An 18,647-nucleotide genomic window follows, 5' to 3' on the forward strand; every position below is an offset into this window, starting at 1 on the left:
CTGCTCTGTCTGTTCATCACCAAACTCACCCCCCTGACACCTTGAATGATCAAACACACCCACCAACTACCCTGGGACAAGGTCATAACTGAGGGAGTGACAGCAGCCTGAAGCATCAAATGAAAGTGATTATTTCAGACCAGTTTTACCCTGCCAAATCACAAACTCTCAGAATGGTTTGGGTTGGCACATGAAAAATCAGCTAACCCAAGCTCCCTGCCATGGGCAGGGACACCTTCCACTAGACTAGATCTGTAGAAATACCCTGTGGGCATTTTCAGGGATATGACTACACAATACTCCTTTTACTCCTTTTTTCTTCCCCTGCCTTCTCTTAGTTCTCTTACGAATTATGGTTGGGGTGAATCACTATAGTATTATCTCATTTTATTAGGAACTTGTAAAGGCAAGAGTATTTTTCAAGCACTTGCCTATTCAAAAAGCACTGCACTGCTCTAAAATCCCTCTCCAAGGCACCTGAATATGCAGGTGATGGGGTCAGCTGTCCCAAAAAAAGCATCTCTTCCCCATCTGAGGTGGAGGTGGAAAGAAGAGGAACAGGCAGACAGCTGGGGACAGGAACTCCCTCAACCACTGAAAAGTGAATTGTTCCTGCTCCTGAATCACCAGCTTTAGGTTTTAATGCCATTTCTGAGCCCTCCTCATGTGAACTGAGCTTCATTTATGTCCCACATAAGCAGATCTTTGTATACGTTCAGCCGATAGCAGGGGGGGCTCAATGCTGAGCTTTGTGGGGAAGTGCAGCCCGTTGTGGGGCACTTAGGGGGAGCATTAACTCATTCCAGCTGAAAGGATCACTCTGAGGAAGAGGGGATGGCTGGGAATTCAGCAAGCCCAGCCAGCTTTCTGTGCTGGGGCAAATCTCCAAGAGCTGTGTGTCCTTCTGACCGTTTGGCAGCACTGTCACCGCTGGCTCCGGTCCCCATCCTCCCCTTTTTGCATCTTTTTGTGGTGCACATGGAGTCCCTGGCACATTTCCCCAGCTGCCTGTGAGCCCAGTGCTCCTCCCTGCTGCGGGTCCAGAGGATGCTCCAGCCTCACCTTCCTGGAGGGGTGTTACTCCTGCAGGAGGGAGGCTCTCACCATCCCCCAAATGCCACCTGACATCCATCCTCACCCTTGTGTCCTCATCCTTTCTGTGTTTTTAGCTTGCAGGTTCCCCATGGGGAAGGACTTGTAGCCTCATGTGACCATCAGTGTTTTACAGACAAAGAAAAAAGAGTATTTTCCAGCTCTCTTTACTAATGCAAAATCATATCACTGAGCCTCTTGGTGCTGAAGAATTAGTTGAAGTGAAGGGGCTGGAGCACCAGGAGTGGCTGAGGGTGCTGGGAAGGGGCTCAGCCTGGAGAAAAGGAGGCTCAGGGGGGACCTTGTGGCTCTGCACAGCTCCTGACAGGAGGCTGTAGCAGTTGTCAGTCTCTTCTCCCCATAACAAGTGGCAGGACAAGAGGACAGTCTTTAACCTCATGCTGTGTGTATCTCATTCTGTGCTGGTGAAGTTGGCAGTCCTGGAGAACCTCCTGTCCTGAAGGAGAGGGGGCTCTCACTCTCCCTCTCAGAGGCAGAGGTACTGTGCTATCAACTTCTGCAGTCAGCCTGGAAAAGGGAACAGTCTCCTCTGGATGTATGTGGATCCATCCCAATTACCACCCAAAGTGTTGCACATGTACACAGAACTAAAAGCAGTAATTTTTCTTGGGCAAACAAAAAATAGGGGGGAAAAAGACTAAAAATTGACATTGCAGAGGAAAGCATGAAGTGATTTATTTTTCATGGTGGTGGAAGCTGACAGCTGGGCCCCTCAACATCCCTGGGATGTTTTATAATGGAAGAAATCCTGTTGGTATTGATACTGTTCCTTTGCCTTCCAGCATGCACATCTCCGAAAGCCAACAAGAGTTCTTCAGAATGCTTGATGAAAAAATTGAAAAGGTAAGACACAGTCATGTGAACATCCAGTCTCCCTCAGGGGTGGGCACAGCTTCATGGGGAGGACAGGGACCTGCCTGCTGCAGCTCCCTGTGTTCTCCATGATTTGGAGGGGTCTGGCCCAAGATTTCCCTTCCAGCTCCTTGGTTTGATAGTTCAAATGCAAAGAAGACCAGGAGGGTGTAGAGTTTGCAGGAGGTACTGAGAGAATCCTTTGTTTTGTGGGAATGTCATCAGTCTGGGATTCATGGCAGGCCAACTCAGATGTTCAGGATATACATGCTGGGTAAAGGTGAAGAGCAAAGTGGGATTTTATATCATTGTTGGTTTGATTTTGCATCTCACTGGGAGACAGCTGGAGTGTTAATGCTGTAGTACCTGGGATACCCCAGGAATTCTTGCTGAATCTCCTTGAAATAGCCACTGGCTCCAAGGGATGGTGTGGCTGTAAGTGTGGGTAACCCTGCCCCAGGGCTGTGCCAGTGAAATAATGGTGCTGGAGATGTTTTGGAGAAGAGGATGAATAATTCTTTGCATATCTCAGCTGTCCTGAGAGCAGCTTTTGTGTGTTTCAGAAAGCTTTTAAATGACACCCTTGGCTTCTTTGTGAGACAGCAGTGAAGGAGCTGGAGCACAGCTCGAGTGGCTAAGGGAGATGGGGGGGCTGATGTTCACACACCAATTTACTCTTTACACTGCCTATTTTGGGGTTGTGCATCTTGTTTAAATACTTTATATTAAATATTTGCTTCCTCAGTAGCAGTACACTGAGGAACTAATTTGTGCTGAGTACTGATTACTGATCAGCAGTACACTGAGTACCAATTTGTGCTCCCAGTTTCAGACTGGATGTGAGGAAGCATTCCTTTATGGAAAGGGAAGTCAGACACTGGAACAAGCTTCCCATAGAGTTGGTGGGTGCCCCAGGCCTGTCAGTGTCCAGGATAGTTGGACAATGCCCTTAACAAGACGCTGTAATTTCTGATCAGCCCTGCAGTGCTCAGGCAGTTGATGATTGTAGGTGCCCTCCAAATGAAATACTTCTAGTCTAGTCTAGTCTAGTCTGTTATTTTCTGTTCTATTAAGTTGTCATGTTGGGTTGCAGAATGGAAGGGAAATTTTTACTTGCGTGGCTCTGAACTTCTGGGTTTTTTGCCAGCACTCCTGGTCCTAGGAGTCAGAGTGCTGCAGTGGGTGCATCTCATATTTGTCCCAAGCAACACGTTTGTTACTTTCCTCTTAAAAAACAAAAATTATGAAAACAAAAGAAGACATAAAGGGGAAGAGTAAAAGTGAGGAGTTCATAGATTCCTGAGAAGAATATTTCTGTACCCAGTGTTTCACAGGGGTAAGATTTTATGTAAGCTAATGCATTTAAAGGTAGAATTTCTGCATAGCCATAATACAGCTATATCTCCTTTGAGTAAATGCATTCACTCTATGAATATTCAGATGCTTTTCCTGGACATCATCACCTTCCATAATGTTGAGCACTGAATCTCCAGTAAAATGGATTTTCCAAAGATGTATCTTATCTGCAGACCAGACAATGCCTGCATCTAATTATGCATTTTGGTTAATTTTTGTTCCCAAGGTCAGTGGCAGGGCACTAAACCCTCATTCCCAGCTGCCATGCTGAGGTGCAGCTGACCCTGTCTCCTGTGGTTGGAGCTGTTTGGATCCACTTTGAGATGTTCCCAGGTGATCTCCAGGGCTCATTTATCTTGGGGATAATTTATCTTTGGGATCAGGAGATTGTCTGTTCAGAGGAAATCCACAGTTTATCTGTCAAAGAGACCAAGTTGCTGACAGCTGATGGGATTGGCAGGAGTTAATGTGCAGCTGAATGTGGGATTTGTGTTCCCTGGGGACCTCCTGTGCCTGAGGAAATAGTCTTCATTAGAGGAGTTTGGGGGTTTTTAATTCATCTTTGCTCAGAACTCATTTTTTCGCTAGATGTTGTCACAAATGCCAAAAAAGATTGGGAAGTATAAGGGGTTTTGTCTGATCCTTAAATAGCATTTTCAGTCCCTTCTCCAGGGAGATGGAGGACAGCAGTCAGACATTTAGAAGGATTGTGTCAGTGGCAGCTGACAAAGCCTGTGGACGTGTTGGGGGTGTTGCCTGTGGCTGGTGAGGTCCCAAACCTTGTGGTGTTCCCATGGTTACCATGGCTTTGGATTTGTGATGGAGACCCCGTGGGCTGTGCTGCAGAAACTCCAGTCAGGAGCAAAACAGCCTCAGCTCCACTGAGATCCCCAGGGGTGCTGGGTCACCAAACCCAAGTGCCCAAAACTGCTCAGACATGAGAGCATTAGGCAGGAGCATACATGGGGGCTTGGACTGCACAGCCATTCTGTGCAATAAAGCTCCTGCAGCCAGAGTGTGAAAGAACACGGGCTGGTGTTTTGTCAGCTGCAAACAGGAAGTGTTTGAGTCCTGGAGATCAAAAAAAGCCTTACTGAAACATTCTGGAGAGTTTCTCTGGAAGTCCTGCTCCAGTACTGCATTCCTGGCTGCTCCTACGAAGCTCCACTGCCTCCTGCAAATGTCACCCGAAGGTAAAAACCAGAATGTCATGAAGCATGGAGCTTCTGTCTACCAAAATTCAGTGTCAAAACTCTGTGAGTCGTTCAGAAGGGGACATCTGCTCTGTCTCTGAGTGAGTCTGTCCCTGCTTCAGGAGCTGGAGCTGAGCTGGCAGGTACAGAACTGCCTGTGGTGGTGGTAGTGCCATTCAGAGGGTTTGCTGGAAGGAAGAAATACTGGGATGAGGGCTGGGGTAGGACTGACTGAGAATCTGGAAGTCAGCCTCCAACATAGGCTGGGATACTGGTTCTGCTGGAGTCAACCCAGTCCTTTCAGAAACATGAGCATTGCAGGTAAAAATACTCCCAAGGTGGATGAGAACCCAGAGTTGGAGGTTAGATGGGAGACTGGGAGCAGCTGGAGGGAGCTGAGCAGTCAGCAGCACAGGAAGCTGTAGTTGCTGTACAACTGTAGCTGTAGTTAGAATATCCTGAGCTGGCACAGACCCACAGGGACCATGGAGTCCAGCTCACAGGACAGCCCCAAGGATCCCACCACGTGCCTGAGAGCCTTGTCCAAACACTTGTGGCAGACCATGGAGAGGAGAGCAAAGGGGAAGACCAAGGGCCTGTGTGCAGCACAAGGCCCTGAGTGGTGGCAGAGCAGGCTCAGAAATGTTCCCAACATCTGGCAGCAGCTGCAGCGAGTCCTCCTGGGGCTTCCCACTCACTGAGGTTGTTGGGAGGAGAGTCACAGGCTCTGCTCTGGGAGACAGAAAGCACAAGTGTTCCAGAGTTTGGGGGAAATGGAACAGAGACAGGCAGTGGGAAGGAGGCAGCTCATCTGCTGTCAGCATTATCATAATTTAGTGAAAATTAGCCTGAAATCACAGAAATATATTCCAGTGGAGGATGAGCAACAGGTAATAGCAGCAATTAAGCTCGAGGAGAGCATTCCCTGGAGTAAATTAGGAAGATGTGGGTCAGGAGTACAAGTGATTTGCTTGACCTGAGAGATGCAGGCAGAAATACACAGAAATATGGCTTTGGAGAGCAGAGAAGGAAGCAGAGAGCTTCCCTCCTAAAGGAAGCTCTGCTGCTGCTGGATAAATCTGAGCTGGGCTGTGCCCAGCAGAGGAGAAATGGGCTCCACTGGCTGCAGTTGGGATTGGGACAATCACTGCACTCCCACTGTGGTGGGATAAATCTGGTTTTGAACTATCAGCTCTGATTAAGAAGATAGAAACATGTCCTGGTATCAGGCCATTTGTGTTGGTATTCAGGCAAGTAAATTAATGACCTGGGTTCTCTCCAATCTGATACATCAAGGTCTAATTTAGTCAGATGTTGCATTTGGACAGAAAAAGATTTGCAGTGAAACACACGATGAAGGATTAACCTGTCTCTCCTAAAGTTTCTCCAGACTTTGGTTGGTTTTTTTCTTCTTTCTACATCTCAAAAATTTTTGGACCCTGATTCCACAGGGCTCCATGCAAATTCCACATTACCCTGTGAAAAGAAATGGCAGCACAGGAAGGACATAGACCTATTGCTGGAGAGGGACTTGGGATGGGGGCCTGGAGTACCATTGGAAAAGGGGGAATGGCTTCCCACTGCCAGAGGGTGGTTGGATGAGATATTGGGAAGGAATTCTTCCCTGTCAGGGTGAGACCCTGGCACAGGGTGCCCAGAGAAGCTGTGGCTGCCCCTGGATGCCTGGCAGTGTCCAAGGCCAGGCTGGATGGGGCTTGGAGCAACCTGGGCTGGTGGAAGGTGTCCCTGCCCATGGCAGGGGGTGGAACTGGGATGAGCTTTAAGATCCCCTTCTCACCCAAACCCTTCTGGGATTCCATGAACTGTACAGGGTGGCTCAGAGCAGAGTTGATCCTGGGCAGAGCCCTGCAAGCTCAAATCCGCTGCCTTGAAGGAGCCCTGTCCCATCAGGGCTTGCATGAAATCAATAGAGATAGAAATTAAAAGCTATAACATACAAAGTGCTGGCTGTGAAAAAAATTACCCATTTAGTGCTTGCTAGCAAAAACATCTTTTTGGTGGCTGTCCTGGAAAATGGTTGGGAAAACAAGTGCTGTCTCTGAATCCTGCATGGAGCAGTACAATGGTCTGGAGGAATTCTCCTTGAAGTGCATGTTACTGCTGGAGAACAATGTGTAAGCAACTGCCTCCCTGTAGGCAAAAGGCTGAGGGGTGATGGAACAATTGACAGGCAATTCCTGGGATTATATCTGGGGATTGTAACCCCACACGAGAAGCACTTCTGGCTTTCTGGTTCAAAAGGGTCCATGGTAAAACAATCCTGGGCAGCTGTACCAGAGGAAAACCATCACTGGTCCTGTTATCATAAACTGTCTACAGTGACTACAGTGGTTTGTAAAAAATAATCACAACGCAAACATGCTCATGGGCAAAAATGAGATTACAAAATGAGATGCGTTGCTGTGAGCTCTGATGGGAACCCCGAGCCTGGGACACGGTGTTGCCATCCCCATGGGGGATGTCACTGCGGGTCAGCTGTTTGAGCACCGCTTGTGCTGGGGTGGGTGTGCAGGGATTTCTCCCCCAGCGCACTCCCCTGGCCTCGGGAGCTGCTGGGAGAACAGGCAGCCGCAGGGGAGGATGCCCGGCTGCAGCTCCTGCATCCCTCCGTGGTGACGGGGCATGGCAGCAGGGAGAGCAGGGAGCAGCTCCTTGGGTGGGATGGAGCCAGGGAGTGCCCTTGGGAGCAGCCCCTGCCAGCCTCATTAGCAAAGTGGATTGCTCTTAATGACTCCATTGATTTTTCCCGAACAAAACGCGAGACGGACAAAAACCAGCGCAGTATGCAGTGATTTAGTGCCGCCTCCCGGCATTTTCTTCCCGTCCTTTCTGGGAGCCCTGTAAACAAAACCAGCCTGATGAAAATCCCCCTGATGAAAAGGGACCAATGTGTCCCCAGCCCTGCCAGCCCACAGGAGAAAGGCTGCGGCTCCCGGCCCTCTCCATCCTCTGCCTCTCCTGCCTCCTCCTCCTCTCCTCCCACCTCTCCCTCCTCTGCCTCTTCTCTCTCCTCTCCTCCCCTGCTTCCCCTCCATCCCCATCCTCCTGTCCCCCCCTGCCTGGCCCAGTGCTCAGGCACAAGAGGCCCTTGAGCCAGGTTGTTTATTGGCCTGTCACCCACACAATGGGGAAAAGGCCTTTTTCCTGCGAGTTCTTTCTTTCTCTTTTTATTCCCTAAAAGGAAATCATGAGCATCCCCTGGAGGGGAGCACTTTGGAGGTGCAGCAAGGGGAGAGATGGGGGATGAGCCCTTCTGGTTTGGGTGCAGGCAGCAGGAAAAGAACATCAGGCTGCTTTTTAATTTATCTTAAATCCACTCACTCATTTAGAAACACTTATGGTGTTCTGTGGATGTCTACAAAAGCTGACAGTTGTATTTTGAAGCTGCAGAGGTGGGAGATGGGATTCCTCAGGGATTAGCTGGACTTGGAGGCACATATTACAGTTCTCATCTTCCTCAACGTAGTTCATTTACACTTTAAATCATTAAAACTTCTCAGAAATCACAGAATTGGAAGGGACCCACAAGAATCATTGAGTCCACCTTTTAAGTGAGTGGCCCATGCAGGTTGAACCCACAACTTAGTCCATGGCTGGCCCATACATTCCTGTTAGCCACCTGCTCTGTGCCTCTGGCTCCTCTGGATGTAGGAGCCTGCTCCCCTGGAGAGAATTTGACTGCCAAGATGGAATTGTAGAATCAGAGAGTGGTTTGGGTTGGAAGGGACCTTTAAAGGCCACCTGGTCAACCCCTGCAGCTGGCAGGGACACTCCACTAGAGCAGTGTGGTTTCTGCTAGCTCTTAGCTGACCATTTCCCATGAGGTGTTCCCAGCCCCATCTCAGGCACTGCAGCCTCTCAGTGATCAAGGGATCATCTCTTGCAGCATCTGGCAGACATCCTCTGAAACAACCAGCAGGCCAAAAGTGGACATTTTAAAGTATTCCACTGGATTGTGGCTGAAGCTGCCTTTCCTCTGCCACCAGGCAGTGGCAGCCCTCCGAAGGAGCACCAAGGGCACAACCCTTGTCTTGGATTTCTGGTGCAGCGGGGCAGGCTGTCACAACAGGGCACTTTATTCCTTCTCTGATCTTCCTGAGCAATGCTGAGCTTGTTATTACTGACAAAAATTTGGGGTGTAACATGTATACCAAAGCTCTGTTGGGCACCTTTGGGACTCACTGCAGTGTGGGCATCACCTGAGCTGGCCAGGTCACCAGAAGGATACGGATGTGTCCCCATCCCCAGCAGTGTGCAGATGGAAGTGACAGGTCTGGGAGGACCAGCCCAGCTCCTGGTGGCTTTCAGGCCTTGTGGGAGGTGGTGTGTCTGTGCCATGGCTGTGACTGGCTCAGCACATTGGTTTGGAGCAGTTCCTTGGTGTCCATGATGCATTTGGCAGCCATGGAGCAAACCCAGAAGCAGGAGAACAGCAGGAGGAGTAGGAGAAAAGTGCAGGATGGCTTTTTTTTCTGTCAGATTTGGGTCTGCTTGGGGCTTTAATAGCAGTGATGGCCACCACTGGGGAGTGCTGGGCCATGGGGTTCCTCTTGAGCACATAAAGGGATTTTTTGGAAATGCCCTGAGCTCAGCCCTCAGTCTCTGCTGCTGCCTTTCACAGCTCTGAAGCATTTTGGACAAAGCCTTTGTCACCACCAGCTCCGTCTCCTGGATTTGTCCAATTGTGGTGCCTGGCCTGGAGAAAACTGACAGACCTGTGCTTCACTGCAAAGAATTTCAGTGTTCCTTCTGAGTTACAGCTTTTAGTTAAAAAAATGTATTTTTTTCCCCTTTCTTTCTGGGTCAGTGATTGCTGAATTGGAATTTGGGCTGATGAGTCTCTTGGGGTTATTTTAACTTAGAAAACCCTTCTGCTCTCAGTGCTGGGCCACAGGGAGTTGTCAGAGCACTGCACATTCCTGGGTCTGGGCTCCAGCACTGAGACTGCAGAGATGTTTTGGAGCCTTTATTCCAGATGTGCAGCCCAGCTGTGTGTCCCAAATAAACTGATCACTCCTATGAAACTTCTCTCCCCTTTTTTTTTTGTCTTTCTGGCTCTCCTTCTCCAGGTGCTCAGGTGGCACACCAGCACACAGAACAATGGGAAGTAGCCCACAGGTTGAGATTTTGGGTCCTGCACTCGAGGCAGTTGTTTGATGCAGGATCCCCTGGGTGGCTTGTGCTGAACAGCTCAGCTCCAGCTGGTTTTAGGGAGGCAAGGACAGTGGCTCCCAGCAGGTCCTTTCTTGCTGCTTTGCAAGAACTGGGTAGGGAGGGATGGGATGTGCCTTCTCCAGGCCATCCCAAGGGAAATTCCCAGAGAGATGCTGCTCCACACCTTTGGGACGGGATAAAAGGCGTAACATGACGGGTCTGATAAGAAATCCATCTTTTGTGAAGCTTAGGCTGAATCCCCTATAGCACAAGCATAATTTCAATACAAATGGCATCTTTTGCTCTGGGGTTAAACATTTGCTGGGGTTATCAGATGAGGGATTCTTGTTCACAGCAGCTGCCTTGTGTTGCTCATAGGATTATCTGCTTTGTTGCTTTTGCCTCAGAGATTATCCTTTCACAACAAATCTCGGGGCTGCGTCCATCAGGGTGGATCTTTACATAAAACAGGTTTGTAAATCAGTCTGTTGGACCACCCCCCCTCCTGAATTCACTATATGGGGGATGATGTTTATGAGATTAATAGTGACAGAAAAGGAAGTGGCTCCTATCCTGGTTTCCTGCAAATTCCCTGTGTCTGAGGTTCCTACCCAGCTGTGAATTTAACCCCCCCAAGTTCAGAGACCTGCTCTCAGTAAGTGTTGCCTGGATTTATTCCTGTGTGCTGTCTCTAAGTACCAACTGCCTGGCCTTTGTCCCTGCAGGGTCGTGACTACTGTTCAGAGGAGGAGGATGTCACATAGTGCCAGCTCTGCGCTCGCCCCAGGAGCACCTCCAGTGTAAATAGATCCAACCCAGCCTTCTGGATACAACCTTTGGGACGTCTGCTCGGGTGAACAGCACTCCATAACAGAAGAAGACCATTTCCACATTATATGCTCCATTCAGTTACAGTGTTTCCTAATGAACACATGAGGAATATTGCTAAGAACTCGTAAGGAACTGTTTTTGTTGCTGCTAGTTAAAACTTGTTGCAACTTCTCACTTTTTTCTGTGTCCAGATACGCAGCAAATCCTTAAAAGTTAATCCAAAAGACGTTGTTGATTTTATTGAGGCTTCTGGCCCGTTTTCTATCAGACAGGTAGTGTTATACCAAGCTTCCATAAGTGAACATCCAAGCATCTAAGAAACACCCCTGAGCTGTGTGTCCGTCCGTGTTGGGGCCAGAGTGCTTGTTAGTGCTGGTGGTTCCAGGCTTTGGAGATGGGATGTTTTTGCCATGGCAGGCCTTGTTTCTCAGCTGAGAAGAAGCTGAGAAACTGTTATCCATTAAAAGCATGTTATCACTGAAATACTGGAAGTGATACAGGAGCAGGAACTTGTATTTTAAGAGGAAAAAAAGTTTCATTTAGAAGGTATCTTAATCAAGGACTAAGCTTGCAGTATTGGCTTTGCTGAGCACGAATGGGAGTGTGATCACAATCATTTTGAATCTCTTTTTTTCTAAGAAAATAAACATTTTACTGTTTTTATGTATTCTTGTCTTTTACCATTCCTACAACACAATGTTTTAAGAGTATGGGGACAAGGAAGACCAAACCTCTCCTCTGCCTTGATGTGTCTTGTGGATCTGGTCTCTTAAAGCAGCTCTGTGCCAACTGGGGGGATGTGTTGTGTGTCCTGTAGAGTTTATTTTTCCATATTAAATGGAGAGGATATTACCTTCTCAAAAGCAGATGTAATATTTTTATCAAATGCTGTCATGAGTTAAAAAAAAGGAAAAAATACAGCTTTTGTATTTATTATTTCAAAGAAGATTGTCACCTGTGCTGATATTTCTTCCAGCTTTGATGCCCTATGGGGGCAGGGTTTGCACTGCACCCAGTGGAGAGGCTTTGTCAGTGTTAGTTTGCTGTCACTGTGTTGATTTCATTTGTGGGATGGGTGTGGACCAGACTGAGGGTGCATTAACAGCATCTGCTATCATGTGGCTGACACTTGAGTGGAGCACTCAGCCCAAATATTGGCCATTTTTCACTGGGCTTTCTGAAAATCAGATCCCTCTAAAGGATCTAAGCCCCTCAGAGATCACCTGGGAGCTCTTCAAATCTCTAAATTACTGCTGAATTTCTTGACTAAAGAGGTTTCCCTGAGTGTTGGCTCTGAGTGGGGCTGGACAGTCCACATCAGATTTCATTCCCCGTAAGTACTGTACTGTATCTGGGATATCTCCAGAAACCCCAGCTCCTTCTGCTGCCATCCCTGCACTGGGTTTACCTTTGGCTTTTGGGGATGAGCACTGGGGACAGACCTGGCAGTTGTCCTGAAGGGCTGCTCCAGCAGGAGCAGCTTTCCAAGCAGCAGCTGTGAGGCTGCACATCAGCCTGTTCCCTAAAGGCAGAAGCTGTTTCTCAGCCCTGCAGGCTGCCCAGGCCCCTGGCTGCCTCAGTCTGAGCCAGGGTTGCTGTGTTCCAGGATTCAGACAACCCCAGAGCTTCAACAGCTTCCCCTGTAAAACCTCAGTGTCAGCGTCCAGCATATTCAGCTGTATCCCATTAATGGTCAAAAGTCACCAGCCAGTTCTGATTTCCCTAAATCCTGGCTCATTTGAGCAGCTGCATTGGCCAGGCAGCCCCTCCCAAACATCCTGGCCTCCCTGGAGACAAAGTTTCTCTGCCTCTCTCCCATCACATCGCTGTTCTGGGGCTGTGGCATCTCTCAGTGCTACAGAGACGTTGGCTTTTGTGAGGAATTCTTCAAGGTGAGGTCTCTCTCCTCTTGGATATGATATTTTTCCATAATTTATGCCAGCTCTTGAGCAGGTGACTACGCTTAGGAGAGTCGAGAGACTGTGCATTTCAATTATTTAAAGCACTTTAATTAATAAAGAGTCCTGGGGCTTGTTCCCACAAACCCTTCTCTGCAAAGCACTTTGGAAAGCTTTCACAGAAGTGCAGGAGTGATGGGGTTGGGTCTGTTGTTTTGAAATGTTTCCTTGTCCAGGTGCTGAACATCTTGTGTGTAAATGTCCCACACAAGCACTGTGTTTGACACGTTGTGGTCTTTCAGCTGCCTCTTAGTTTTAATAATTCCTGTATTTGATATTTTCCTTGCTGCTGCTGGTGGTACTGGAGACCTGCACTTGGGTGGATGTTTTGTGAGAGAGGAGAAGCAATTCCCATCTTACCTGTGCTTGTGTTCCAACCAGCAGCAGGTGCTTTAGACTTCTGGATGAGTTCCAGCCTCCCTGCTGGACCTGTAGATGGTAATATTTGTGAAGGCCTGGATAGGCTGTGGTGCTGCTGGCTGGGAGGCACTAGGGTGGGCAGGAGGTTTGGAACCTGCTGGGATTCTTCCACCTTTGCAAAATCCTGGCAGAGTCTAATAGAAGTCTAAATATATGTGGCAGCTAAAGGTCTGTAATAATACAAGCAGATTACTCTGGCTGAAAATGCATCTCTCCTTGGGGCTCTGCCTCCCCAGTGCTTTGCTCTGCTCAAATACATTCAGCAGTGTGGAATAGAGGAGGCTGGAAAGAGAAGGAGAGCTTGCTCCTATCTGGTATGCTGTGCTTGGCTGTAAATGGGATTTCAAGGCTCATCTCAAAGTGCCAGGGAAGTGATTTGTGGCCCAAGGTTCTCTTTAGGAGGTTGATGCAGTATTTCCTGAGCTCCACATCAGGAATCTGAGATCATTCTGAGATCTTGGAGAAAATTGTGGTGAAGGGGTTTTGCCATCAACCTTCTTCCCTTGAAGTGCTTTCTCCTTTGTCAGAGCCCTTTGAGTGGTGCTGGTTTTCCTCCTTGGAGCCTGCCCCATCACTGGGAGGGGAACTGGGGAGCTGCTGCTGACCCCAGGCCCAGCCTTGGGCTGTGTTGTATCTCTTGTTTAATTACTGGGAGTTCCACTTCACCTGTGCCCCCTCCCAGCCCCTTCCACCCCCCCAGTTAACATCGATTTCTTCCCTTGCATTCAGTCAGAGGTTTGGTTCTTTTGAATTAGGTCTCCCTGCCAGGATCCAGCAGGATCTCTGTGTCCTCCCCTGCCACAAGCCCTTGGTGGCCACGGATGGGCCACACAGCTCCAGGCTGGCTCACCTCTCCATGCCCTTGTAAACAGCAGGAGCAGCAGTGCTTTAACAATCCCAGGATTTTTTGTGGTGTGCCTCTTTCTTGGTGTAAGAACAGCCAGGCTGAAGACTGGCCCCAGAGCACAAGAGGGTTTGAACTCTGGATGATGAGACGGGAGCCAAGGGGTCCATGAAGCACCAGCACGACGCGTTTGAACTCCGAAGACGTCGCTGTCATCGCATGGGAATGGGCCTGGAGATAAATATTCTGTTCTCGGCTATTTCGGTTTTACCAGGTCTGTAAAACAGTAATTTCCTGTCACTTTCATTTGGAGCTAGCAATGACTCAACTCCAGATCATCCTGGCTGACACTCCAGACCTTCAGGATAGGAGGGGCTGGGTGATGTGTGTGTCAAATAGCGAATGTCACGTGGGCTTTGCACAAAAAGGATGTTTCCAGTTCCACCGTGGTGCTGGGACCCTGGCACAGGGTGCCCAGAGCAGCTGTGGCTGCCCCTGGATCCCTGGAAGTGCCAAGGCCAGGCTGGACAGGGCTTGGAGCAAGCTGGAATAGCAGAAGGTGTCCCTGCCCGTGGCAGGAGGTAACATTGTTCCAGGTTGCCCATGGAACAAGATTATTTTTAAGGTCCCTTCCAGTCCAAACCATTCTGAGATTCCATGATTATAAAACCAGTGCCCTGATTCAGGTCCTTTGTGGGGTGTTGGGGAGTCTGAGCAACATCCCTGTGCTAAAGAAGCTTTTACCTGTCAGGGGCAGCCCCAGCCCAGGGGGTAAGTAATGGCACTTGCACTTTGGAAAATCAAAAGCTTTGATCTCAGCCAAGGTTACTGTGTAGTACAGGCAGTTTTTAGGGTGTTCACTGAGAAAGCACAGATTTATGGCACTTCTGCCAATGTGGCTTTATGGAAAATGCTTTTGGGAGAACCGAACAGTGCAAGACTCTGCTTTGGGTCCTGCTGCTGCTGGGCAACTCTCCTTTTTCAGGCTGAAATCACTCTGTGTTTAGTTTAATTCTGTAGGATTTTGGGGAAGAGGAGACAAGAAATGCAGGGATGGCTTTGGAAGGGCACCTTATTTGATTGTTGTTGGGGAGATCAGGCATCAAGAAGTTGGGTAAGGCCTGAGTGAAATTCCTGTTATTGTTACTGTACTGTTGTGGCAAAGGGAAAGAAGCCCCAGGCTCAGGGTACTTCAAGTGGGAAAGTTGATAGTATTCAAAAATCTTTGTGTCTTTGCTTTATAAAAATTTCATATTTTCTTTCAATTTAGCTGCACACATGACAATCAGGGAAATGCTTACTTTGAGTTTGAAGATGGGAGAGTCACCATCATCATCCTCAGGATCAGTTGATAGTATTCAAAAATCTTTGTGTCTTTGCTTTATAAAAATTTCATATTTTCTTTCAATTTAGCTGCACACATGACAATCAGGGAAATGCTTACTTTGAGTTTGAAGATGGGAGAGTCACCATCATCATCCTCAGGATCATCATCTTCATCATCAACACATGTGGGACTGTGAACCTCCTTCATAAGAAGCCAACTCCAACACCAGCATCGTGGACACCCATGGCAGCAAAAGCAGAAGCCTGTGGTTCTTCCCTCTTGAAATGACTCCCTTTCTCCCACTGCTCTGCCATCCCAGATGGAGCCTGGCCTTGGAGCAACCATCCTTCATCCCTGCAGAACAGCCCCTGCTAAAGCCTTCGAGGTGCGAGTTCAACAGAAAATTTATATATTTAATTCTTCTAATATGTCTGTGTATTAATTTCTGAGACAAAAAGTTCTCAAGAGCAGTTGCTGTGAGAAGCTAGAAAGCTCAGTGTGGGAACAGAGCATATTCCTGGGGTTTTGGCATTCTGCTTTTGTGTCTATTAATAATCCCCCGGAGTGAGTCATATGGAGCTGCATTTATTCACTGACTCGGAGAGAGCTGCTACCCAAAATAGCAGCTCTGTAATTTTTTATGATGCTGTAATGCTAGTGCAGTGAAGATTGACATCATTTGAGGGAGATGCTCCAGCCTGGCAGTCAGAGAACCCGTGTCCAGCCCCACATGGAACGTGCAGAGCCACGTGCTCCGTTACATAAAAGCGCCGGAGAGCCAGCACGGGGTGGAGATGCCTTTTCTGTCCTCACCTGAGCATCTTTTCCCCAGATTTTCCCCCATTTTTAGGTCTCTCTAAGCATTCTTGGCTTATTTTCTTCAATCATGAAGAGCACTGGGCCCAGAGGATGATGAGGAAATGACTTTAGCTGCGGGGAGGAGCCTCAAGCACATCTCAAACCATCAACCTGCCTGCCAGGAGGTCCATAGGGAAATCTTGAAATGCATCAAATTCAGCATCACCAGCTCATCCTTTTTCTCACCCACATTGCTGCTCCGTGTCCCTTCCTGAACCCCTGAGTGTCCCCTGGGCCAAGGCCTGTGCCCAAAACTCAGCAGCTCCTTCCCAGCCCCGTGTTCCCGATGGCAGCCCCAGGCAAAGGGCAGAGAAACGCTGGGGCAGGGTTTGGGCCGGGTTTTTTAAGGATGGATCTGGTTTTCTGGATTGCTTCTCATTCTCTGCCCTGCACTGCTGCCATCAGGTCTGTCCTGGAGTGGCAGCCAGTGGGGCATCCGAGATATCCTGGGGTGGCCCCACTGCTTCCCAAAACCACCTGTGGGTACCACACAGGCTTTTTGGCACAATTCTGACTAAAATTCCTCTGCAGGGGCCCCAGCCCATCGCTCTGCGCTCTCCACCCAAAACATTAGGGAAGATGAATTTGCCTGTGCTGGGCATTAATAGCCTGGGTGAACTTTTGCAGGTCAGCAGTGTTTTATAGGTTCCATTTCAGCTAGGAATGCTTGTTAACATTACCTTTTCATGGAGCACTTGGGGAGAAAATGGAACTCCTGCCACAGCAGCCTTGAGCCAGTGTGGCTGATGGGATGAGCAGCAGCTGTGGCTGAATTTCAGTCAGAGCAGCTCAAGTCCTTTGGGAGAAGGGTGCCACACCTTTGGGTGACCTGCATGGAAAATGGAAATGTGACAATTGAGCTACAAGGCCCTCAATACAACCACTGGCATAAATTAATAAATACAGTTTAATAGTAGGAATGTGTCCCTTGTTTCTCAAAGGGGGCAGAAAGGGGCTTTGCTCCAAACTACTCCAGTCCCTAAGCCCTGATGTTTCCAGAACACAGAAGCAGTAGGCTGAAGGAATTTAGCACTTCCCTAGCAAGGCTGGCAATGCTTTCTTACTTCATATTACCAACACTGCTCAGCACTTGAACAAGGACTTGGATTTAGGACTCCTGCATCTTAATCCTGACTTCTAGAGAGGAAAAACTTACAGGAATAGAGGTGATGGAGGAGAGCTCATAACAGAGGAAAGATGAGAGATACACTCCTCTAAGACTCACCTCATCAGGCCCAAGTGAGACCTGTTTTTTTCATGCTAAATAAAACAGATGCAGCAATCAAAATGAACTTTTGAGGGTCTGGATTCTGGATTTTAAACATAAAACAGTAATGCCCAAGTCAGAGAAAAGAGGTTGAAATAGTCCCATTAGATCTGATTGCTGAGAGCCTGTCCAGTTTCAGCTCTAGACTGAAAAGGTGGTGCTTTGGTTATTACAATACCTCTGGGTTCAGCTCATTTCCCAGGGAAAAATTCCAGGCTTCTCCAGGGTGGCTCCAGCACCAAGGCTGCCAATGAAGGACTGGTGTGACTGCCTTGCTGAAAGTGACAGCCAACAGCAATGCAGAAATGAGCATCAGTTCAGCACAGCTTGACCAGAATATTTACATTTTATTAAATCTTTACAATCAGCAGTTATAATCAAGTACACAATTATGTACATGGATTATGTACATTTTAGCCCAGACTTTTACATCACAGTACATAGTTGCCCTTAGAAATATTGGGTACATTTGTCACCAGAGGGTAAAACCCAACAATAGTATTACAGCACCTGTTATTAGACATCTTCCATAAGAAAATATACGGCTGTAAATTGGTCTGGTTAAAAAAAAAAACAAAAAAAAAAAAAAACCCCAAAAAATCTTATAAAATCTGAACATACAATTTTCATTCACAGAATGGTTTGTTTTCTATGTTCTGACTGATGCCTGTTGCATAAGATGTCCTGTTTTTCACCTCTCAACACACACTCATTGGTGCCTACTCAGGGACACTGGCAGGAGGAGGAGAACCAGAGCTGGGCTCATTCTCAAACTTCATTAAGAATCAATAAATGTAAACAATTAAGATTCCTCTAAGATCAAATGAGAAATTAATTGGCTGATCTGAATTACATGGCATGGAATAAGTGCTAGCTGCAGCTGTGATTCCTGAATTCTTCAGTGTTCAATACCATACAAAGAAATGGACAATACCATACACTAAGGGTGATTCCTGATTAATGATGAGCAATATTCCATATGCAGGGGAGCAGACTTCCAAACATTTGGGAAGGACACTCTCTCCCCTTTCCAAAAGGGTTTTTCTTTTTGATGAATACATTCTTTTTGCTTTTTAAGATATAGTAACAGAAAACTGAACTCTTTCCAGAATGATATGAACAGGTTAAACTAAAACCTATGTCCTCATAAGGAAATACAAAGTGAAAATAACCTGAATAAAACCGTCTCCCCAGTTTAATGCTCTTTCCCAAAAGGTCAACCTTGCCTGATTCAGTTCTGTAAACAAAGCTATGGCTCTCGTGATGGTTTTAAAGGTGAAGCAGAACTAAATGAAACAAAAACCACTTCAAAAGGAAGGAGGCAATAGTAATCTGAGGTAGGCCACCACCAAAATGCTGCCTCCTAAATCCATATGGAGTTCTGGGATCCCTGAAAGGTAATGCCTGCTGCTTTAATAACAGGTGGAGAAAGCAGTTACTAAAAATGAGCTGG

The 18,647-nt window shown here is 47.7% G+C and overlaps 1 protein-coding gene across 3 annotated transcripts in view; it reads left to right on the plus strand.

Moving 5' to 3' along the window:
- The window catches only part of C9H1orf21 (chromosome 9 C1orf21 homolog), a 106,055-nt gene extending 94,868 nt beyond the window's left edge, over positions 1-11,187 (plus strand). For all 3 annotated transcript variants that reach the window (XM_021525127.3, XM_077785503.1, XM_021525128.3), the window contains exons 5-6: positions 1,896-1,956; positions 10,415-11,187. In XM_021525127.3, the coding sequence (XP_021380802.1) occupies positions 1,896-1,956; positions 10,415-10,453 (100 nt within the window). In that variant the 3' untranslated portion in view covers positions 10,454-11,187. The remainder of the gene's footprint in view (positions 1-1,895; positions 1,957-10,414) is intronic.
- The last annotated feature ends 7,460 nt before the right edge of the window (positions 11,188-18,647 follow it).

Source organism: Lonchura striata, chromosome 9 (assembly GCF_046129695.1).
Source record: "Lonchura striata isolate bLonStr1 chromosome 9, bLonStr1.mat, whole genome shotgun sequence".
NCBI lineage: Eukaryota > Metazoa > Chordata > Aves > Passeriformes > Estrildidae > Lonchura > Lonchura striata.